Source organism: Rhizopus microsporus (genome assembly GCF_002708625.1).
Source record: "Rhizopus microsporus ATCC 52813 unplaced genomic scaffold scaffold_5, whole genome shotgun sequence".
Lineage (NCBI taxonomy): Eukaryota > Fungi > Mucoromycota > Mucoromycetes > Mucorales > Rhizopodaceae > Rhizopus > Rhizopus microsporus.
The window spans coordinates 1033227-1055263 of NW_019671920.1; the positions used below are offsets into that span (position 1 = coordinate 1033227).

General features: G+C 37.3%; 9 protein-coding genes across 9 annotated transcripts; 4 read left to right on the forward strand and 5 right to left on the reverse strand.

The window, feature by feature from the left end:
* Positions 1-1222: 1222 nt before the first annotated feature.
* Positions 1223-2522, reverse strand: RHIMIDRAFT_312495 (phosphoglycerate mutase-like protein). Its single transcript, XM_023614806.1, has 3 exons — positions 2275-2522; positions 2149-2216; positions 1223-2094 (listed from the first exon to the last, which is right to left on the reverse strand). Exons 1-3 carry the CDS (start codon positions 2408-2410, stop codon positions 1417-1419), a joined length of 882 nt encoding a protein of 293 aa, XP_023467989.1. The 5' UTR covers positions 2411-2522; the 3' UTR covers positions 1223-1416.
* RHIMIDRAFT_278674 (Pkinase-domain-containing protein) lies at positions 2511-3802 on the reverse strand. The gene is made up of 2 exons (XM_023612774.1): positions 3255-3802; positions 2511-3203 (listed from the first exon to the last, which is right to left on the reverse strand). The coding sequence occupies exons 1-2, from the start codon at positions 3778-3780 to the stop codon at positions 2734-2736; spliced, it is 996 nt and encodes a 331-aa protein (XP_023467990.1). The 5' UTR covers positions 3781-3802; the 3' UTR covers positions 2511-2733.
* Positions 3803-4400: 598 nt separating this feature from the next.
* On the forward strand, positions 4401-6457 carry RHIMIDRAFT_278678 (kinase-like protein). Its single transcript, XM_023612775.1, has 6 exons — positions 4401-4522; positions 4573-4620; positions 4679-5127; positions 5183-5390; positions 5453-5537; positions 5602-6457. Exons 1-6 carry the CDS (start codon positions 4429-4431, stop codon positions 5957-5959), a joined length of 1242 nt encoding a protein of 413 aa, XP_023467991.1. The 5' UTR covers positions 4401-4428; the 3' UTR covers positions 5960-6457.
* Positions 6458-6537: 80 nt separating this feature from the next.
* Positions 6538-8477, forward strand: RHIMIDRAFT_278682 (monosaccharide transporter). Its single transcript, XM_023612776.1, has 3 exons — positions 6538-6745; positions 6793-7071; positions 7123-8477. The coding sequence occupies exons 1-3, from the start codon at positions 6549-6551 to the stop codon at positions 8177-8179; spliced, it is 1533 nt and encodes a 510-aa protein (XP_023467992.1). The 5' UTR covers positions 6538-6548; the 3' UTR covers positions 8180-8477.
* Positions 8478-9778: 1301 nt separating this feature from the next.
* Positions 9779-10195, reverse strand: RHIMIDRAFT_236266 (uncharacterized protein; the record flags this gene model as incomplete). Its single annotated transcript, XM_023608515.1, has 1 exon — positions 9779-10195. One exon carries the CDS (start codon positions 10193-10195, stop codon positions 9779-9781), a length of 417 nt encoding a protein of 138 aa, XP_023467993.1.
* Positions 10196-11184: 989 nt separating this feature from the next.
* On the forward strand, positions 11185-11917 carry RHIMIDRAFT_278684 (ribosomal protein L5; the record flags this gene model as incomplete). Its single annotated transcript, XM_023612777.1, has 3 exons — positions 11185-11189; positions 11324-11798; positions 11853-11917. The coding sequence occupies 3 exons, from the start codon at positions 11185-11187 to the stop codon at positions 11910-11912; spliced, it is 540 nt and encodes a 179-aa protein (XP_023467994.1). The 3' UTR covers positions 11913-11917.
* Positions 11918-12078: 161 nt separating this feature from the next.
* Positions 12079-12914, reverse strand: RHIMIDRAFT_236269 (uncharacterized protein; the record flags this gene model as incomplete). The annotated part of the gene is made up of 4 exons (XM_023608516.1): positions 12079-12231; positions 12311-12397; positions 12450-12548; positions 12606-12914. 4 exons carry the CDS (start codon positions 12912-12914, stop codon positions 12079-12081), a joined length of 648 nt encoding a protein of 215 aa, XP_023467995.1.
* A 4456-nt stretch (positions 12915-17370) lies between these two features.
* Positions 17371-19122, forward strand: RHIMIDRAFT_236271 (uncharacterized protein; the record flags this gene model as incomplete). The annotated part of the gene is made up of 8 exons (XM_023608517.1): positions 17371-17384; positions 17432-17448; positions 17504-17665; positions 17724-17839; positions 17888-18030; positions 18099-18199; positions 18254-18540; positions 18589-19122. The coding sequence occupies 8 exons, from the start codon at positions 17371-17373 to the stop codon at positions 19120-19122; spliced, it is 1374 nt and encodes a 457-aa protein (XP_023467996.1).
* A 43-nt stretch (positions 19123-19165) lies between these two features.
* On the reverse strand, positions 19166-20763 carry RHIMIDRAFT_116568 (uncharacterized protein). Its single transcript, XM_023605331.1, has 5 exons — positions 20455-20763; positions 20261-20393; positions 20142-20212; positions 19595-20090; positions 19166-19546 (listed from the first exon to the last, which is right to left on the reverse strand). Exons 2-5 carry the CDS (start codon positions 20385-20387, stop codon positions 19209-19211), a joined length of 1032 nt encoding a protein of 343 aa, XP_023467997.1. The 5' UTR covers positions 20388-20393; positions 20455-20763; the 3' UTR covers positions 19166-19208.
* Between the last annotated feature and the right edge of the window lie 1274 nt (positions 20764-22037).

A 22037-nucleotide genomic window follows, 5' to 3' on the forward strand; every position in this document is an offset into this window, starting at 1 on the left:
AATGATCTCTTTCTCTTTTAAAACCATTGCTCTCTAGCAACCGACACAAGTACAACGAGTCATATGGAATCTTGGAAAACTGAAAGAACAAAAGGTCCGCGACGTATACACTCAACAAGTGCAATCAGTCTTAGCCCGTCTTGGACTGTCAATTCAACCTGTTTCTCACCGGGTTGATGATGTACAAACAGCAAAGAGACGTATACAAGAGCTCAGCCATTCTATATACGACTCACTGGATGCCACTTGCGGCCGGGCTACTTCAAGCTACAACTACTGGCAAGACTTCTGGTCCATTGAAATGCTACAGGCCATTGAAACCCGTGAGCATTAGTGACAGGGTGTGACGAAAAGATGTCAGGCGGTTATAGATGCCAATGGCGCCGCAACGAAATATCAAATCGTTATTTTTTTATTATTTATGTCTGAATAAACATAATACAACTTGCCATGTAAAAGCTACTACAGAGTCAGTCCATACCAGTCATAAGGAATCAATAGTGGATGGTGAGTGTTCACTGTGCTCTTTTCTTTTAAGTAGTTGCAAACCACTCTCGATTTTACAAAAGCTGGTAGCGGACAACTTCCGGTATTTGTCCAATGACTGCATTTAAGAAATGGTTCGAGAGCTGTTGGTTTGAAGCTGACGCTGGTGTGTTAATATATATAAGATAGTACAAGGATTGGAAGGAAAATCCAGATGAGCCTTTCAAATTTTTAGGATGCTCTCGAGTCATTGAGTCTGAAGACATAATCTTGATCAACAGTGTGAGTACCCATATATTAGTGTTCAGAGATCTACATTCGTGATTGAAGATCATCTCTCAGGGTCCTGTGCTATTCTCTGGTCCTTTAGACAATAACCTGAATCCCCTCAATCGTTACGCCAATTCTGTAATCTGGGGACCCCACAACGAGCACATATCATGACCCTAATGGTCAGGAAAATACCATCCTGGATTCTCCTTTGACGGAGAAGAGCAGCGTCTGGTCTCAGGGACAACAACAGCTGATTGACCTTGTGAAAAAGTCTTTGTTGTACTGAAGGCAACATCTTAAAGTTGATATGTATCACAAAATTCAGGAGACGATACGCAAGGAGCTTAAGAAATCCACTTTTGCTCTGTATTATCCATCATAACGCCATTAACTATGATCATATCATAGTGTTGGTCATGAAACTAATACGCCATACAATTTGATAATGAAGAAAAGTCTGTTTCTTTGAACTTGATTGTCAGGGGCTAATGACTATGGCTGAAAACAAAAAGCGTCATAATGATGAGTATGATTTTATTTAGAATGCAATCATTTTTAATGAAAAAAAAAGGGAACAGGGAGGTGTGTGAGAAAATACATAAAAAAAGAAGGGGGGTAATAAAGCGGGGAAATAGATAAAAATAAAAGAGGGGTATGTTATGCAATTAAATGAGTGTCAGACATGGTGAGTTTAATAGACCAAGGAGTGCTTGTATCTAAATATTCACTAGAGTCTTCGTCACTTTGATCACTACTTTCCGAATGTTCGTCATCCTTCTTGCAGACAAAGGAGATGCTGCAGTAATTTGACTCCTGTGGTCTCGTCAGATGATTTCGAAAGCCATCCAACAATGCATTTACACCCACGGCATGTGTGACGAACAAGACGACGGTCGCATGATTTGCCTTTTCAAGACAGTACCGCCTTGCTTCCTCAAAACGCTGTACCATATCTGTATAATGTTCTGGAAATTCAAATTCACTACGAGACCCTATGTAGCCATAATCAACATTCATAACAGGTATGTCGTTTCGTTTGGCGTAGGCGTTGGCCTGTTGACGAGCGAGAAATTGGTACTGCCGTGACACGAACTCAGTGGCCTGACAGCCAACCGAATCAAAGAACCGTTCGCACATCCATTCACCCAAGCCGACATCTAAGCGCAGAATTGGTGCTTTTTTTAGCCTCATACCCTTAATAATTCCAATCGAGGTTTCAATGCAACGCTGAAATGGTGAGGTATAAATGACAACGGACATTGCTTTCGGATCTATCTTGTTCTGCTCTATTAATTCAACTAACCTTTCTCCTGTTTGTTCCGCTTGGTATAATCCCTATTTGTATCAAAGTCAGTCAAGGTGACGTTATATACGTCTTTATATACTTACTTTGGGAGTTATAGGAGGGTCCCATAGGTCAACAAAAAGATCTGGTTTGCACAGTTTGTGCACATGATCTGTTCAGTTACGTTAAGTTATTGATTGTTATATTTCATTGTGTATGTGGGGGGTTACCTAATCTTTCTCCATGTCTTATGATAAAACAGTACTTTGTCATGAAGGGAAATAAAGAAAGAAAAAAGAAGAAAATTTCTTTGTTGATGTGCGTGTGTGTGTATCGGTATTTTAAAATATGTCGTACCATATTCATATGAAATTGAAAAAATACAAGTAATTACAGGTCCAATGACAATCCTGGACCTTTTTCTTGTTTATTTATAAATTGATATTTACACATAAAAAGTACTATTTATAAAAATGGCATAAATAAAGCATATATAAAGAAGAAGATAGAGGAAGAAGAGGGAGGGGGAATTAAGGAAGGTACGGTTATAAAAGAAAAATTAAATACATATCAAAGGGGGGAGGAAAATGAAAATTAAAAATAGATAGTTTCAAAAGATCAACCTTTGAGGTGAATATGAAGAATAGAAAAATAGATACACATGATACTTATATGAAAACCATAAAATCTTAAGCTTGAAGTGTTGTCAACACAGTAGATAAATTGACTTTTTCACAGTTGGTTTTTTGCTGACAGGCAGAATTTGTTGTGTGGGGAGTTGAGGGAGGCGAAGGGGGTAATTGAATGTGCTTTGATAAACGAGCGAAATGCTCAGAACGATTTGATTCTGGAGTGCGAGTAAAATATTTACAGTGACGAATGCGATCTTTGAGTTCAGGGAGAGTGATACGACGTGTGGGGTCGATGCAGAAGATGCGTTTGATGATGCGATTAAGTTCTTTTGAAATGGGTAAAATGTGCAGTAAAAAATCAGGATTATTCAAATAGGCATGAAAGGTATCATCTGTCAGTGAAGCCTGTTTCCACGGGTTGCGACCGGTTGTTAGGTTGATGAGGATGACACCAAGCGCCCATACATCGTTAGGAGCCGTTGCATAGCCAATACGATTTGCACCGCGGAGTAGATCACCTTGACATTCTAACAATGGGAGTTAGAAAAGAGCACAAAGATTGTGATTGTAACTATTACCAGGTGAGTAGTAAAATGTACTGCCACAACCATAGTCGTGGGATATAGTATTAGTAGTTGCTAAACCAAAATCAGCCAATTTGACAGTGTGTCCGTCATCAAATACGAGAATATTTTCAGGTTTCAAGTCACGATGATAAACGCCGTTTTGATGGCAGTAACTAACCGCGTCAATTAGTTGAAGGAATACTTTGCGAATAAGGGAATGGTTCCCAATATAGAGGTCCTTTTCGGTAATAGCTGTGAATAAGTCGCCTTCTGGGCCATATTCCATGACGACATGAGTCCAGTCGGTATGTGGATTACGTATGACATGTTTAAGTTGAATGATATGAGGATGACCTGAAAGCCGAGCATGAAGTTCAATTTCGAGTGCTTGCTGAGCTAGTTGTTGTTTTGTACGGTGATGAAGTGATTTAATAGCATATAGTTCTTGTTTGTGTTGACCAAGGTAAACTTGTCCATAAGCACCTTTGCCGAGTGTATCAATAATGGAAAGATTATCAATCATCTTTGGTACTGTCATATTTTATATTAATAAAAGAAGGGAAAACAATGGAAAAAGAAAATTAATTTCAATTGTATTTTTATACATAATAGCGCCCCCTTTTTTTATACGCCACAGTAAAATACACGTGTAGTCAATATGTTGATCCATAAGAATCATCAAGGGGATCGACAGTGGGTTACCTTGGTGGACCAAAAAGGAAACCTTATTTATATAAAAAAAGGGGGCAAAGGAAGGATCCTAAATATGGGATTTGTATATTCTTGTGTGATCCGATGAAATTGGAGGGGTTGTCATGACATTTCAAATGTTTATATTTATATCACATGTATTATCAAATTTGATTTGTTCCTATTTATTCGCATTTTTTTAAAAAATATCATCTTATATAATTGTAGCTTCACAACCGGTTACTATAGCTACCAAGCTTTTTCATTTCCTTCTATTGTAGCCTTTTAAAAAAATGAAAAAGAGAGCTGGTATATACTTTTATTAGTCTAGTCAACTTAAATGTGCAGAATCGACAAGTATTGCGTAATTAAGACACAAAATACTTTATTTGGTAAATTGTATGGATGTCGCATGAATTTCTTTTTTTATTTTTAATTTATATAAATTTTGTATTTTATCTCGCTTTCCTCACTTTTTTTGTCTCCTTTTCTCTTTATGTCTCAATTACAAGCAAATTCGCCTCCAAACACTCCCCATTTCTTGCCTCAATTTGATTCCTGCTCAGAAAGCACAAACAACAACTCTGCAGGTGAGACGAACTTTACTACACTCCCCACTTTCTATTAAATAACCCTTTAGTAAAGCGTAGTAGAGATCATGCTCAGCAGTCATTAAACAATCAATTTCGTACGATTTACAACTCTAACTTCTTCAAAGTGAACCGTTAACACTGTATTATCAATAGAAACACTCACTTGTGATTCTTATCCTCAATCCCCGCCTAGAACACCATTAGGCTCTCTGTCTCATGATTTATCCACTCATGTAAATCTTTCTGAGAAAAAAGAACACTTGGATCATATAGAACCGCAGCCGAAGAGACGGTCATCTGCCAAATTCGATTTAAATGATTTCAAATTCATACGAACCTTGGGTACTGGTTCATTTGGCCGAGTACATCTTGCTCAATCAGTTGTCAACAAGCAATACTGTGCTATCAAAGTCCTTAAAAAGAGAGATATTGTGAATGCAAGACAGGTGGAACATACAAAGAATGAAAGAGCCGTTTTGGTAAAGATGAAGGACAACTTTATGGTTAATTTGTGGGGTACATTTCAAGATGACACAAACCTGTATATGGTGTTGGACTTTGTAGCTGGTGGTGAACTTTTTTCGCTCATGAGGAAGCGCAAAGTAAGTCTCATGATATTTAATCAAATAAACAGTCAACTCAATTTTATATATATAGAAATTTGACGAGGATACAGCCAGATTTTACGCAGCAGAGGTTCTCTTGGCCATTTGTCACCTTCATCAAAACAATATCATCTATCGGGATCTAAAGCCCGAAAATATTCTACTCGATGCTCAAGGTCACATCAAGCTGACAGATTTTGGTTTCGCTAAAGTAGTGCCAGATATTACATGGACGCTATGTGGAACTCCAGATTACCTTGGTATATCGTGGTAGATTGCTGAAAGAGAAATTTTGAGTACTAATATTTTAAAATTTTTTTAGCGCCAGAAATCATTCAATCAAAAGGCTACGGCAAAGCCGTGGATTTTTGGGCCCTGGGTGTTTTAATATACGAAATGTTGTCAGGGTATATATGCTAATACTCATTTTATGATACCGACTTCTCATCGCTTTTCCCCAACTTTTCCCAGAGTTGCACCATTTTATGATGATAACCAATTTAGACTATATGAAAAGATTATCACCTGTAAACCTGTTTATCCTTCTCACTTTAGTCCTGAGGCTACCGATTTACTCAAACATCTTCTCACACCGGATCTCAGTAGTCGATATGGTAACTTAAAAGGGGGACCACAAGACCTCTTTCAGCATCCTTGGTTTCAGCCTATTGACTTTGACCAACTAGCAAAGAGACAGATAAAACCACCTTATATTCCCCAGGTCAAAGAACCCGGGGATTCAAGTAATTTCGATCATTACGAAGAAGAAAAGGTACCTTATGGTCAACCTCAACATGACCCCTTCCGTAAATATTTTACAGAATTCTAAATGGCTGCGTATATTTCCTCATTTGATGTATATATATATAATATGAACTGTTAATAAATGACATCTACACACATCCCTTAACTCTATGTAATGATATCATAGCTCCCTGATTAGGAAGCAGTTCTTGTTTTGATCCCAGAAATGCAACTCGGCCATTAAAACATGGTTAATTCATGATTACTTTAAATGGAATAGTAACAAAAGAAATGACCCGATTTGTGTCTTGTTATAAAAAAGACTTGCCTTATTTTGTTTTTCCAAAGTCTACTTCTCCATTAGCTAAAGCAAGTCAAAAAATAGCTAAAAGGAAGGCAAAGCCTTTAAGGGAAGCAAATGTAACCCTTTTTCTGCTTCCCTACTTTTTTCCAGTATTTCCCTTTAGTTTTGCAGAAAATCAACTGATTCTTTGACAGAAAATAAACTATGAAACCAATAAAAAGCGGGCAATAATGCGGAAATTGAAAAAGGTGGCAACAGAAATAACTTTTTCCTTGATCGGACACACAAACGTAAAAAAAATGAATCTATATAAGAATGTTCCATTTCTTCCCTTTTTTTCCCATTTTACTTTTTAATTTCAAAAAGAACAATGGATTCCCGCGATTTATTTATGCCAAAGTACATGGTGTACTGTGGCGTACTTGCTGCCATTGGCGCCTTCTCAAATGGTTGGACAATTGGATCAACAAATGTACCAGGACAAGTAACGCATGCTTGTCCTACTGGTGCTTCTCATACTTATAGCCCTTCCTTCCCTGATTGTTTGCCCATGAGCACATCACTATGGTAAGGATAAAATATGCTAATCAGAACGAAAACTAAATATACTGTAGGGGTTTTGCCGTATCATCATTTTGTTTGGGTGGTCTCTTTGGCAGTTTAGTAGGAGGTGCTATTCAAACAAGATTGGGACGTAGAATGACCATTATTGTAAATAATATTGGCTTCATCACTGGTGGTATTCTCATCGGATGTTCTGTACATACAGCAATGTTTATCATCGGTCGTATTCTTTGTGGTATATCCTGTGGTTTGGGTTCTCTTGTCATTCCAACATACCTTGGTGAAATTTCTACTGTTAAAGGTAGAGGTTTGATGGGCTCATTGAATCAGTAAAGTATTATCATCACGTTTGCTATGGTATAACTCATCATTACTTATAGATTCTTTGTCGTCACTGGTATCTTGTTATCTTCGATCATTGGTTTACCTACTGCTAACGTTCCTTTCTGGAGACTCAATTACGCTATTGTTGCTATACCTGCCATTTTCCAAATCTTTGCTATGTTTACCTGTGTCGAATCACCACGTTACCTTATTTCAATCGGTCGTGTAGAAGATGCTTTGATTGCACTTCAGAAACTTCGTGGTACGGCGGACGTTACCGAAGAATTCTTTGATATTGTTGCTGGTCAACTCGGTAAAAAGAAAGCTGCTCGTATCCTCAAGGAAAACTCTCATGAAAAGAACAACCTCAAGAATATCAACATGGACGAAGGTTTTGATAACAATGACTCTGCTGACGATAGCGGACAAAAGATTCCCAAAGATGTTGAAGCCGATGATGATGACGAAAGACGCCCACCTATGAGTTTGATCGAAATTTTCAAAGACCCTGTCATTCGCAAGATTCTTGGTATCGTCTTGTTCCACCATATGTATCAACAATTATCTGGTATGAACGCTGTCATGTATTATTCTACTTCTATCTTTGAATCTGCTGTTGACCATCAAAATGCTCAATACTTTGCTATCTATACTACTCTTGTTAACTTTGGTATGTCCATTGTTGCTATGTTCTTCGTTGACCGATCTGGCCGTCGTATGCTGTTGCTACTCGCTGAATTTGGTACTTTCCTCTTCTCTGTCCTTCTCGTTGTCGGTTACAGATACAGCATTCCTAACTTGCTTGTTGCCTCTGTCTTTTGTTATGTCGCCAGTTTCGCCATCGGTATCGGTCCTGTTCCCTGGATGATTACTTCTGAATTGACTCCTATCTATGCTTCTTCCGCTGTTGGTTCTGTTTGCACAGCTATGAACTGGGCCATGAACTTCTTGATTGGTCAAGTATTCCCTGTTATTTTTGCTGCTATCGCTGGTTGGTCCTTCTTGATTTTTGCCATCATTTGTGCTATTGCATTCCTCTTTACCTTCTTCTGTTTGCCGGAGACCAAAGGAAGATCAATTGAAGAAATTGTTTCAAGCTTCCATCGCCACTAAAGTGATCATTGATTGTGCGTGTGTATATTTGCATTTCGTCAATTATTTTGTATTTTTTTATCTTGTAAATAGTTTCTTACAGTTTATAAATTGTTCACAATACAGCAATAATAGACTCTTTAATAAAATTTGTCTTTACGGACAACGTATAAAGGACAAGATGCTGTACCAAGCACGTGCTGAATGTACAGTGGTTACTGACAATAGATCTCAATGATAGTGTCTCGGTTGGGATTGTAATAGTGAAATAGAGTGGCCAACTTTTTTTTTATAAACTACTGTTGGTTGACACTTCAATACTTTCTTATGTGCTTTAATCACTCATTTCCCCTTGTTTCTATTAAAACCAGTTCTTAAGCCATACGTATTACCTTGCAGGCAAGTATGAACTTATATATTAGAGCGCTTAAACATGTAGAGTTTTGATGACAACCTGCATTGAATAAAGTGAAGTAGGCTTTGTAAGGTTGTGTAAAATCTACGGCAAAAATCTATTTCCGAATAAAAAACTCAATCGAACGGCAAATATAAACAATGCAATTACTTAAAGTGGTTTATCCAAATTTAAAAAAAAATAAATTGATTTAATACATACGTTCACTTACGATGCTACTAAGTAGTTTGACAATGAAAATAAACATGTAGTGTTTCCATATCAAAACAATAAATTCAGTCAGGGCAGCACTCAGTTCTATTTGCTAATTAGTAACTCAGATTCCACGACAATTGGTTTAAATAGAAATGAACTAAACGCAAAGCCTTTTTCTTTCTTTTTTTTTTTAAAAAAAAAAAATGAAGGATCAGGAGAGGGGAGAGGTTTATTGACCCAAATCTTTAATCTACCCTAATATGTAACGCATATGAACAGCTATCATTCAGTTAACTCATAGAAGGGACAGAGAGTGGTGGTTGAGGGAGGCACGGAGAACGCAACCAATAACTTTTTTTTGGGACTTGTCGTACTTTCACCTTCACGTTGGTATATCCTGTTAGTATCGAAATGAAACTATTTCGAGAAGCTAAGAAAAGTACATATGAATGTTACAAATGGAATAAACTTTTTCTTTAAAAAATATCATCCGGATCTATATGTATTTTTACTTTTATAAGATTATGATGCTCCAATGCTAACGAATGAAAATAGCAACTTACATCAGATGTACAGTGGATTAAAAAACCGTTCCAGCGTTTTTCAAAAAATTGCTTATGTCACTGTAAATACAAATGGCCTAAGTGTCCTTTCGTGATATATTATTGCTTAGCCTTTTCTTTATGTCTTCATGAAATCAGTGCTTTAAATTAACAACTAGATCTGAATATACAGCATATAAAAAATGGAAAGCCCACTGAGACAGTGTTTCAACTGCCATAAATTTTATTTATATTTATCATAGCTATCACTCTTGCAGGTATGCTGATAAGGTAAATGAACTACGAGTCCCAAAATTGAGACACAAACAGTTGTAATTAGTAAAACAGTCAATGATATGAAACAATTCCTTTTTTCTCTTACAAAATATCCAATATTCAAAGTATTAAATATTTGTTATTGTTAAGCAATCAGTACAAGTTAATAAATTATCAAAGAAGATTTATCTTTCAAGCAGTATTACTGTCATCGACAGTAGGCCAATATTCGTTTGCACTAAAGAAAGAAGTGGCATTCGTTTTAAATTTATTACTGTTGGACTGACTGGCTTTTGGATCAAACTGAGGAAAGGCTGCATCAAAAAGGAGTGAAGCTAAACCAGAAAGACCAATTGCTATTGCAGATAAGGTACCTCTTCCTTTTACAGCCTTTTTTGCTTGAACGCCACAGAATTTCGTAATGCAGATGTCAGGTCTACCGTTGGATTCACGCATGGATTTGGCTTCCAATGTAGGCTCATTTGTCCAACATAGATAGGTATCATTGTCTAGATCGTCAAAAATCCCAGATACGAATGGTTTAACAAACCACGAGCAAAGTTCGGTTTCGCTAAAATCTTCTCCTATTGGCATAACTGGAAGCTTCATGATCAATTGTCTCAATGCTTTGGCAAATTTGTGAATGTATGGCTCCAATGGCAGTGACTTCACTTTGGTGTCCGCTTGCTCTCAATTGATTCCTTTCGCTAGCAAATCATTGAATCGCTTCAATAAACGCTCGGCCACTTCAACAGCAGCAGAGGGATTGGTGACAATGAAGTTGATAACAGCCATTTTATGCTCTTCGGTCAAGATACACTTGTAACCTACTTTTTTACAGCTCTCAAAAATTCTATCAGGACACACATTATACTGGTTAACGCATCTCTGCGCTGTTTCGAACGTGAATACCCAACTGCTTCGCTGCAGGTGATCCACTCATGCACTTGTCGATCTTCAGATCGAAAAATCTAGCCTTATCCTGGACGGTGTAGCGCACATAATCCCGTTTTGAATTTGTCTCATTCATACGGATATCTTTGTCTTTTACCTTTTCTACATAATTTTATTTAATTAGTGGAGTGCTAGTGCATTACTTGAAACGCCTAATATCTAGCAGAATGTTTTGAATATTTGTATCATCTAGTTACCACATGGCTTACCAAACACTTAATGATATGTCTACAAGCGATATTTATCTTAGAAACACTGTACCACTGTAAATTATTCATTTCCTTAAATGGAAATTGAAGTGCTGGGATTCAATAGAGAAGAGGGCAGCCGCTCAGTGTGGGCTTGTAGAACAAATGCTTCAGTACAAGCATATGGTAGAGAATCTCTCTTTTCCATCGTCAACAGATTCGAAGGCAACATACGATGGTAAATATAAGATGAATAAGGGAATGGATGGATGGATGGATTGAAATGATCAAGAAAGAGCTGCACAGATTTTTGAATTGGATGAAAATATAGACGACTAGAGAAGCACTTCTTACACCGCACTCTCTACATTCAACATTCATATTACCAAAACACACATACTTTATATATAGGAAGTAAGAGAAGCAAAAGAGAAGAGTAATAGAGTATATAATGTAATGCAGTAAAATATACAAGAAGAGACAGACTCCCAACTTTTTGTCTCTGTGTTTGCATGCACCTTGTTCATTTCATGACATGTCCTTCCCTTCATTTCTCTTGAATTTTAATTAAGAAAAAACTAATACATTCTTAGAGTGCTGAACAAAAGACTACCGCCAAAAACCCCATGCGTAACCTCAAGATTGAAAAGCTGGTTCTCAACATTTGTGTTGGTGAATCTGGTGACAGACTTACTCGTGCTGCCAAGGTTCTTGAACAATTGACTGGTCAAACTCCTGTCTACTCCAAGGCCCGTTACACTGTCCGTACTTTCTCTATTCGTCGTAACGAAAAGATTGCCGTTCACGTCACTGTTCGTGGTCCCAAGGCCGAGGAAATCCTTGAACGTGGTTTGAAGGTCAAGGAATACGAACTCAAGACTCGTAACTTCTCTGACACTGGTAACTTCGGTTTCGGTATTGATGAACACATTGACTTGGGTATCAAGTACGATCCTTCCATCGGTATCTACGGTATGGATTACTACGTCGTCATGGGCCGTCCTGGTTACCGTGTCTCTCGCCGTAAGCACTGCAAGGCCAAGGTCGGTGTCACTCACCGTATCAAGAAGGTAAGTTTATCTTTTATGTGAGGTGTTTATATTCATTTTGTTTTTCTATTATAGGAAGAATCTATTGAATGGTTCAAGAACCGCTTCGATGGTGTTGTTTCCAACAAGGACTAAACAAATTACATTGTCTTTTTAAAAGGTGCCGAGATATGCGCATTAAATTGATAATAAAAATATAAAAAAAGTTTGTTGTTAGACATGCTTTCTTTAAAGTTTAGAAAAAAAAAATACAAGTAATAGAGTTTTTCTTTGTTTGCAGCTTTCATATAAACACATTTTATTATTTAGGAGGAGCGGGAGGACGGAATCCTGGAGGAGGAGGTCCAGGAGGAGCACCTGGTGGGGGAGGACGGAAGCCCATTGGTGGTGGGGCGCCAGGCATAGGTGGTCTAAATCCAGGTGGGGGAGGACGGAAGCCGGGTGGAGGTGGAGGCTACAAAGAGAGTGTCAATCATTTGCATAACGCTCTATATCCTATCTCTTTCTCGTTCTTTTTTATTTATTGAACTTACCATTCCTTGACCAGGAGGTCCAGGAGGAACAGGTGGACGAGCATATGGTACTGGAGAGGCTTGATAGCCGGGTCTAGGTTGCATCATCTATTTGAATAGAGTCAATATACATCATACTCTTCTTAACATCGTCACTTACACCAGGAGCAGGACCGCCAACGCCGCGAACAGGACCAGCAAGACCAGGTACTGGGCCAGCCATTGGTGGAGGAGCAGCAGGCATACCACGACCCATAGGCTAAAATAAGAAATGATGAGTAATGTCATCTTAAAGTTGTTTACTTTTTTTTCTTACTCTTCCTATCCCTGTACCAGCCAAAAGACTAGTACTTCTTGCTCTGACATCTTCAACGGATGGTGGAGGAGGACCGTCAACACTGATGCTAATGATAGTTTCACCTCTTAAAATCACTAAACCCAAAGTTCTCTTCATTTCCTGTTCTGTTGGATTGTTGCTGTTTTTGGCCTTGGACTTTATTTTTCTGAATTCTTCACAATCTGCTAAGACAAGATTCATATGTTTGTCGAAGGCGAGCATTTGACCTGTGAGTACACGTGAATCCGACATAGTGACTCGAAGTCGGTAATTCACCAAGTTTGCCATTTTACTGCTACTTGTCTTTGTCTAATTGTTTTCTATTAATAAACGCGCGTTTCGGGTTATATTGAATCTCTCTCTTTTTTTTTACCATTTTTTAAATTGCTTGATTCCAAGAGAAAAGGATGAAAAAGTTGGAATCTACAATGCTTATTTGCAATCAAATAAAAAAGAAAGACGCAGCTGGAAAGAGAAAGCGTGCGTTTTTTTCTTTTTCCTCTTGGAAAATTGTTCAAATTCAGCAATAAATCGACTGTGTGGCTTACGAATCGCTGAAGGTCGTTTAAGTCTCCGAACATGCAGTGATGACGCAGCAATGAGGTCGCCAGCCCTTTCTGAAATTTAGAAATAAGAATTTTTTATCTTTTTTGTGTTTGCATATTTATATTTGGTGGAAGCTGTATCTCTTCATTAGCTGGCAACAACTGTCTTAGTTCATTATATATTTGTAACAGTCTGTTATTATCTGCAGAAGTTAGATATATACGATTCTCTAAAGCTTGTCTGCATACATTCGTGATGCTTATCAACACCTCATCTGTTCTACTTCCAGCTTCAGATGGTAATTCTGATTGAAGCACATCAGAGCTTTCAGTAACTGCTTCGATATCATTACTCTCCGCAGTATTTTGGATAAGTATTGTATCACCTATAGTATGAATTCTCAAGTTAGAGTCAATTTCTAGTAACATTTCTCTTACTACAATCGTGACAATCTACCTTGACTGTAAAACACACAGCTTTTATCGAAACGGTAAACTAAATGCATATGCTTATAGTCATGCCTATTTAGTTGAAAGTCTATACAGTTACAAGTAGTCATTATTCCTTGCTCAGTTGATATATCGTATACAACTTCCGTCGTGAAAGGCTTAACAATGTAGCAAACTTCTTCATCGATATACACTTTCTGCACCATATCTTCTAATGACAGTCCATTGATCTCTTCTGCTGCAATCATTCTCTTTCTTGTCTCTCTAGTGTCTGAGCTCATACGTCCGATATTGGCGGCCATCCTTGCGGTATTGTGTATAAAATTGATATGAACATCATCAACCAAGATAAAAATTAAGCGACTCAGTCTTCTATTTCTCTTTGTAAATAATTTGTCTTCAATTGGTTATGCCAACTCTCAATATAGTTGCTTGTTTCCATATTGGTGAAAATTTTTATTTGGTAGACTCTGGCCCACTTAAAGAAGCATTCGTGCTCTAAGTAATAGTTTTTAGAATAAAGCATAAATGCTGGGCGTATAGTGAATTTTTGAATGAATTAGTCGATCTTTCTAGTATGTAGCTCTGCTACTTTCCTACATCGTCGCCTTTACTTAGGCGATGACTAGCCGATATCTGATCTTCTTACTCTTTTACTCCAAAGCCAATATAGTCGCTTGTTCCATGTGGAATGGCAATCATACAAGGTTTTCCAAAGATATCCAGCTCGTGGTCTTCCTCTAGCTTCATTCAACTCTTGATGTACAATGTTCCACAATCACTTTTTTTAATAAACCATTTGAAGGTTCCAGTACATATAATCCTCTTTATCTCATATAAGAACATCATTAGGATATCAAATTCTGTCAACATATCTTTAATTCGTACTTGTTCTGCTTTAAATATATATCACTGCAAGCTTGATAAGAAGTATATAAAAGTTAATTGATTTTCTGATAAATAACAATTGTGCTGACAAAGAAAAAAGCTGTCCAAAGCATTCGACAAAGCAAAGCTGTTGTCTTATCTTCTTTTCTCTTTCATTCGTAATATCAATATGCCTCGTAAAGTGTTCATATGTACTACATCTTACATGAATTGCTACTAACTTGCGTATGTAATATAGCGACTTTATCACTTTATTGAATAGCCTAATGCACATTTTATACACAGAAAGTTCAAAAGGCTTTGGCACAGAAGGTATTAGTAATTCCTGTTGATGAGTCCAGGACAAGTGTGACCTGTTCCAAATGTCACCAGCCCCTCGAGAGCAAATACGAAAGACAAAAGCTTTTTTGCAGTCGTAAGTAAGCAGACCATTACATTTGTAACAGTAGATAACTTTAACTTTTTTATGTTCAAAAGGAAAAAGAAAGCTCGTCAGCAAAGGGAGAGAAATGCTACTCTACTATGTTTGGACAATAACAAGAGGATTGTTTGTCGAACATCGGAGTGCTCACAAAGCGAACCCAGCAGTAAGTAAAATTACGCATGAAGTCATATACTAGGGCTACTACTGAACTTTTTTTGAGGGCTATTCTCCGGTCATTTATCAGCTGAAGCATTGCAAATTGTGTCCAGCTGCAAATGGTCGTGATATCGTAAATGCAATGCAAATGATAAGAGTAATAGTTTTAATGAGTGATAATAGATAGATGCTGTTTTGAATATTCACTCCATCCTGGTGTCTTATGTAGAGTCAAACTATAGTATTTTATCAAGATATCTCTCTCTAAAAAGAGAATCAACCTCTGGTGATGATAACGCCACTTTAAAGCCACTTTGATTGGTCTTTTGGATTCTTAGGTCATCACTTTGGTGATGATTTGGGTGTGTCCATAAGGCCTAAGTGTCCCCTTTTTTTGTCAGCAATGACAAGCAGCTATCAAAAGACCATTAATAACATCATAGTCATTCAGAGCGACACACAGCTTTTCTTCTGAAAGAGAGAAAATTGACAATCTGCACAAGACACTCTGATGTGTTTAATATGAATCATAAAATACTTCATAAAAATCACACTGATAGCATTCAAATTTCTCCTATAAAACTTACGCGTCCTATTGGAATAAACATATACTTTGTAGACCATCAACTTAATTGGCTTTTACAATTGTAAAGTTGAATACAACACACACCCTCCTCGTTCCAATGGGCAGCAACAAGCAAGAGGGATTTGCAGGTAGAGGATTCAACACAATAGATCAACTAAGGAACACCAACAGTCGCAGCAAAACTGCGAACTTGCTTTCTTTTGTTCTGCATTGTATTTACAGAAACACGTTTACACAGAATGATCATCGAATCATATCTTGGATTATTAGCTGAGATACGCAGCCTCCAAACAATAATTAAAAAGGTCGCTGTACTGAGAAGATCATACAAAGCACACCAAATTATGATTCGAATGTGATCAGCATACTGGTAGAGCTAGGGAAGAACATCGTCAAGGCACAAAGAAGTGTGATTAAAGCCGAAACAACCGTTTTACTCTCTTCAAAGCTCTTCTCATATTGCAACACAATGAACAAAAAGGCTCTAGCTTAGTAAAACTACTTTTCATAATATGTTTTCAAATGTTTGCAGCTAGTGGTTACAAGGCACATTATAAATATACTTCATTATTTTATCTTTTCAGGAACATTAACATCTGCTTGTTTGATTCAATGCTTATTCAATTGATATTATATGTTCAGTTCCTTTAGTAAATACGTGAGGGTAGAACTGAGAAGCTCCCATTTTCGTAACCCCATCAGAGAGCTACTGTAAGTCTATTTACAGCCACTTCACCTCTCGCGCTTTGCGCATGGAGCCTTTAAGGACTCACGTCGAGGTGTTAAGTAGGTAATGTTCCCACTAAATACTTTCCCGATGAATTTACATATGTATGAAGCTCTCAAGTAAGGATAAAATTGAAGTTGAATTTAATAATGTTCTTATTGAAAAGAAATTGTAAAAAATAAAATCAGCTACAGATAAATGCTGAGCAATGTTAGGTGCACTACACAGAGATACACTACAAGAATATATACAGGTTCTTGGTCGAAATTGAACTTGAGTATTGTAATAGGCTGTTGCCGTCTTGGCATCAATCTGATATCTGTACTCTTCATTGGTGCTTTTTTTCAATCTTCATCTCAGTACTTTCCCAAATGAGATATTCGTGTACGGTGGCTCCTGCTGAGAGAAAGCAGTGTACCTCAATGAATAGCTCTATAATAGAAAATATGGCACTTTTTGAATTGACCGTCTATAGATTTATTAATATTAACACTAAGTATTAAATGTAGAGTGATTTGACTTGAAAAAGAGACATAAATAAACAAAAAAGTGTGCATTCTGTGCGTATACAATTAACATTGAGCATCTCTTCCCTTTTTAGTGTATGTTTGTGCACAGGAAATTCACATTCACAATAAACTCGGAGGTTGAAAGGTAAAATGGAACATAACAATCAAACTTATTGATACAACCTGCCATTAGAACTAGTCCCTCTCTGGTCAGCACAATGTGATCACAGAAGTCAATAGACTGCTGTCATAGGTACAAATTCTTCTCCATTAAGGCTAATATTCACCATGTACAACTTCACTTTCCGGAAATGGTGTAGTACAACCTTACTCTAATTTATACTCAAACACTTTAAGTGATCCTCAGGGTCGCACATTATTGTAAAAAATTCTTTTTTTCTTTCCATTCTCTTTTCTTGAAAGAAGGAAAAAAAAAAAAAAAAGCACAATAGACACATCATGACACATTTAAGGTAAACCGATTCAATAGAAAATATGTCAGAGGACTCATGTTTATTAGTGACTTTTCTTATCTACGTATGCACCTGTTTAGTTACCATAGCAAAAAAAAATAACGCATCATAAACAATAGAAAGAGTTGCATTAGAGATATACATGCTTGCATTTCTTGCATCAAGAGTGTGGGCAACAGACCGATTTAGATGTTTACATCCAAAGAGGATCATTCATGGAGAACTTCGAAGCGTTATCACAGTCATATATTTTCTAGTAGCGTTGATGCAGATGACGTGGGGTATAATTAGACATTATCCACACAAGAGAGAATATCACTAATGCATTCAATTAAAAAGATGTAATATCAACATGGATAAAATACTCTGAAAAGTTTGTCCAAATCCCAAATACAACCATGATTATATCAAAACCATTTGACTACTGGACACCACAACATCAATATATCGCTATGGTAAACAAACCAATGTGTAATATTTTTTTGTATGCTTATTTTACCTAGTCAATTGACTATCTTGAATGCGTTACTTTATCTATGCAAACTGGCATCTTCTTCCTCCTTCAATGTTTTTGGCATTACTTGTCAACGAATGTGGCCAAGAAATCGTTCATGGGCTCCTGGGAATTTAGGTTCTATATCTTTTGGTAAGTTGCACATAAACTTTATACATTAAGCCGAATGTGGTTCGAGCTAAAAGAATCATGCCTATCAGGGCGCTTGGAAGCGTGGCTGTGTTCCCCATCTTACAATGGACCTACAGAGATAATGTTATTAAAAGGGAAGCAATCCCTCAACTAGCCTATAGTACTGAAAGTAGGTAGCTGCACAACAATGTCATTCAAGCAATCTTAAGTTCAAATAATGTAGTACTTATCGCGGCTCTATTGGGTATTCGATCACATTTTCGATTTAATAGGATTATAAACATTGCCCGTAACATGAAGACTGGAAGCACAGCTGTGACAGAAAAAATGGCATACTTCAAAGACATGAATCTCTTCATAACCGCCGTTCTCTTTCTTTACGCCTTCAGTTTAGGCACTCTCTGCGTGGATGGATTGACAGAAGGGATGGTCATCAATTCCAATAAATTTTCTGCAGATCTTTTGATTTCAATCGTTGATACATGCTCTATACTGATATGGATTGTGGGAGTAAGGATTATTGTTGTTTATTTAGTATACATCTAAACTATTTAATAGATCTGTATTTTCCATCCTCGTCGTTCTACAGAAGAAGCAGACATCAGCGCTCTTTCAAAAAGCGGCACTAATCAAGACGTCGAAACAAATAATGGAAACAGGTTTGGTGCGTCATTCGATAATACAAATAATAACGGAAGTACAAGCTCAAGACTAAGTCAACGTGTCACACATTTCATAGAAAATAGAAACAGTGGCCGTCTTCAAGCATCTCGTGGGTTTATCAGGCCCATGTCCCCTGTTGAAGTTGATTATCCTACGACCACGACTATGGCAGCCACATTGACAGAAGGCAACACGGGCTTTTCTGTACTAGATCCTAACAGTAAACGATACAACATTCAGCCATCAAGAACTTCTTTTGAATCATCCAAACAAGATTTCCCAATGCATACTATGAGCGGTGCTGCAGCTGCAGCTGCTAATCGGGATTTTAGATTTGATCCTATAACTGAAAAAGATAGCGACGATTATGATTATATGGTTACTTCTCAGGACTGGCCAAGACAACCAATGCCCAATAGACAAGGATAGAAATGCATTGTATCAAATTTTTGTCTCTTTATAAAATACTCGTAATAATATAATAATAAACTACTTCAGATTGCTCCTTTTTTTTTTTAATAAGGTGGATATCCATTGTTGGAATGCTGTGGAGGGTATCCGCCCATGTTTTGATGTTGAGGAGGATAAGGACGAGGAGGGTAATTTCCTGGATTAGGTGAATAAAAGCTTCCTTGATGAGCAGCAAATGGTGTTCCCAATGGATCGGCTTGCTGAGGAGGATAACCGCCACCGTGAGGAAATTGTTGGGGCTCAGGAAACCTGTGGAATTGGTTGCTGGAAGGTGGATAGGGTGGATAAGGGCTGTTTGTCTGTGGAGGATAGCTATTTCTGTTATTGTTATTGTTGTTGTTTGAATAAGGTGGATAGCCTCCATGATTAGAAGGTGGGTAACCTATAGTAGAGTTATTATTCGATGATACACCATTGTTCATATACTTGCCATAATTAGAGTGAGAGGACGCACCCGAACTAATAGTGGCAGAGGGGTTGTAGGGCGAAGACAAGAGAGGAGCATGTCCAGCACCAGGAGCCAAATGACTGTTTGGATTAGGTGTGGCGGCAGGTGGGGAAGTAGGTCTATTGATATGATTGACGCTTTGAGGACCAGTGTATGATGCAGGTCTACCAGATGGAGGCTGAGAACCCGACGACATAGAAGACGTTGGTGCAGGTGGAGGATAAGCACCAGTATAGGGAGATGGTTGTATAGATGGCGGTACAGATGGATGCGTTGGTGGATATTGACCAAGGTGACTTGTAGGCGTTGAATGTGATTCAGCAGGGGCAGGTGGAAGTGGTCTAGCATTGGATGGTTGCGTTGGGTGGTAAGGATAATGCTGTGCTGGGTGACCAACGTTGGGTACAGGAGGAGCATATCCTCCGTGTTGCTTGGGTCGCATTCCATAACGGGTGGGCTGTCTTTTTGGTGGTGGAGCCTAGACAATAAAAGATGAGCTTCAAGTCAGATACAGTTATTCCTATCTTACCGCAGAATAAAATGTCATTTCTAAATAAATTTCACCAGCAGGTCGGCCTTTGTACTGTAAAGGAAACCAGCCTAAATATACATCAATTACTATTCTTCCTTTTCTTTATATTCCATTACCATCATGTTCTCCTTCTTCTAACACCTTAGATATATCCAAATCACACTCGGAAATCAACTCCTCTCTTTTTGAATCTTCATCATAGATTTGAACAACCATCATCTTCTTCTTTTCAGGAACAGGCATGTTGACCTTTATGTTGTATTTACATCATTACTACTCATTCGTATAACTTTTGTGTAATATAATATACCTGATCATCCCAAAGAGGATGTTGGCCACCTCTATAGTCAGTCTTTGTCTTTCTTAAATTTTCGCCCAAGCGAAATACGACAAAGGGGTCTTGTTTACCAACAATCTATTATACATAAAAAGAGAAAGAGATGAGTCCAGCTTTTTATTTGCCAAGAGTTGCATCTGTGTACTTCGCGATTGGGTAGATCTCGCTAATTGCTTATTGAGTTAGTTTATTCTATACAAGGTAATATTAAAGTATCTTACTGCTTTATAAGCGACAATGGCTAATTCGCCAATTATCCTTGGCTTTGACATTCAATAGAAGGAATATGAGTCAAAAGAGAAGAAGAGGAAAATTAAATTTAAAAATCATTTTTAATGTGATACAACAGTGAGGCTGAAAGCTTTATTCAAGTCTAGGTTTTTGTTCGCGTGATAATACAATACAAAGGCCATAAAGGACACGTGATGTCTTTATTACATCGTTGTTTGTCCAGGACAGATCGAAGCGTAAAAAAGTATCTAATCTTAAAAGAAATGATAAAGGTGTAATTCAGGCAAGGTGCGAATGAACAATGAAAGTCATGAATTTTCTCAGAAACTGCAATAGTAAAAGGAGAAGCGACTTACAGAAATCAATACTCAAACAATTACTTATAATCACAAGATTTTGAAGTATGAAGGGCATTGAGCAAAGCTATTTGATTTTTATTTATAAGGCCTAGATTTGAAGGGTTATTTAACGTCTCTTTCCTTTCAAACATTTTGATACTGTTGTTATAGGGCAGGCTGTCAACGATAATAATCTCTATATTCTTGTTGTTCTATTAAGAGTTGTTAACAGTTGCTTTTAATCAATCCTATTTTTCAAGCTTACTCTAAGAATATCTTCAAATCGTTTGGATCTGTTGTTAGACTTGTATAATCTAACACTACAGGACACATGTTTTTGCTTGTAACAATGTATTGTAACATTGCTAAAAACCATTGATATGCATAAGCAAGAAATGGTATCCACGCTCCTACATTGTGTATTTCCATCTACGGCTAAAATTTCAAAAAGTTCTTCGTTTCCTTTGTGTCTCTTTCCGAGATAGGATCATTTGCATTTGAACAAACGAAAACAGAAACCTTCTCTACTAAATATTGTGCTCTCTCAATCTTTGGCACATGAGTTGAATTAAATGGAACCTGCTTTCATCATCAATATGATGTCGTCGATGAACAGCTGGCTTTAACTTGAAAACATAAAATAACAAATAGATGGAATGAGTCTCTTTGTAAGTCTTTTATGAACAGAGAAAGAAATAGATCCGTGACAAAAAGAAAATTAATTTTTAAAATCTTGTCGACCAATTGCATGTTAAATATAACGCATCATCAACTACTACAGATTATGGATGACATGAATCAGTGCTGTGGGCTTAATACGAAGTATTAAGTTAATATTTAAGATGACTCTAGCTTGTGTACGAAATATGTATTGACTAAATTATGTCAAAGGGTGTATAATCCTCTTCAATATAAATGTAGAAATATGACATATCCCTCTGGGTGTTCAAAAATTCACAAATCAAAACTTGTTTGCCCCCATGGCCT

Coding starts and splice junctions, on each gene's coding strand:
- RHIMIDRAFT_312495 (XM_023614806.1), bottom strand. CDS start 2,410: ATGAATATGGTACGACATATTTTAAAATACCGATACACACACACGCAC. Junction 2,217..2,274: donor AAGACATGGAGAAAGATTAG/GTAACCCCCCAC, acceptor GTAACTGAACAG/ATCATGTGCACAAACTGTGC. Junction 2,095..2,148: donor ACCCTCCTATAACTCCCAAA/GTAAGTATATAA, acceptor TGATACAAATAG/GGATTATACCAAGCGGAACA.
- RHIMIDRAFT_278674 (XM_023612774.1), bottom strand. CDS start 3,780: ATGACAGTACCAAAGATGATTGATAATCTTTCCATTATTGATACACTC. Junction 3,204..3,254: donor TACATTTTACTACTCACCTG/GTAATAGTTACA, acceptor TCCCATTGTTAG/AATGTCAAGGTGATCTACTC.
- RHIMIDRAFT_278678 (XM_023612775.1), top strand. CDS start 4,429: ATGTCTCAATTACAAGCAAATTCGCCTCCAAACACTCCCCATTTCTTG. Junction 4,621..4,678: donor GTCATTAAACAATCAATTTC/GTACGATTTACA, acceptor TATTATCAATAG/AAACACTCACTTGTGATTCT. Junction 5,391..5,452: donor TGGAACTCCAGATTACCTTG/GTATATCGTGGT, acceptor AAATTTTTTTAG/CGCCAGAAATCATTCAATCA.
- RHIMIDRAFT_278682 (XM_023612776.1), top strand. CDS start 6,549: ATGGATTCCCGCGATTTATTTATGCCAAAGTACATGGTGTACTGTGGC. Junction 6,746..6,792: donor CCCATGAGCACATCACTATG/GTAAGGATAAAA, acceptor AATATACTGTAG/GGGTTTTGCCGTATCATCAT. Junction 7,072..7,122: donor TTGATGGGCTCATTGAATCA/GTAAAGTATTAT, acceptor CATTACTTATAG/ATTCTTTGTCGTCACTGGTA.
- RHIMIDRAFT_116568 (XM_023605331.1), bottom strand. CDS start 20,387: ATGCCTGTTCCTGAAAAGAAGAAGATGATGGTTGTTCAAATCTATGAT. Junction 20,213..20,260: donor AGAAGAAGGAGAACATGATG/GTAATGGAATAT, acceptor ATGTATATTTAG/GCTGGTTTCCTTTACAGTAC. Junction 20,091..20,141: donor AAATGACATTTTATTCTGCG/GTAAGATAGGAA, acceptor TTTATTGTCTAG/GCTCCACCACCAAAAAGACA.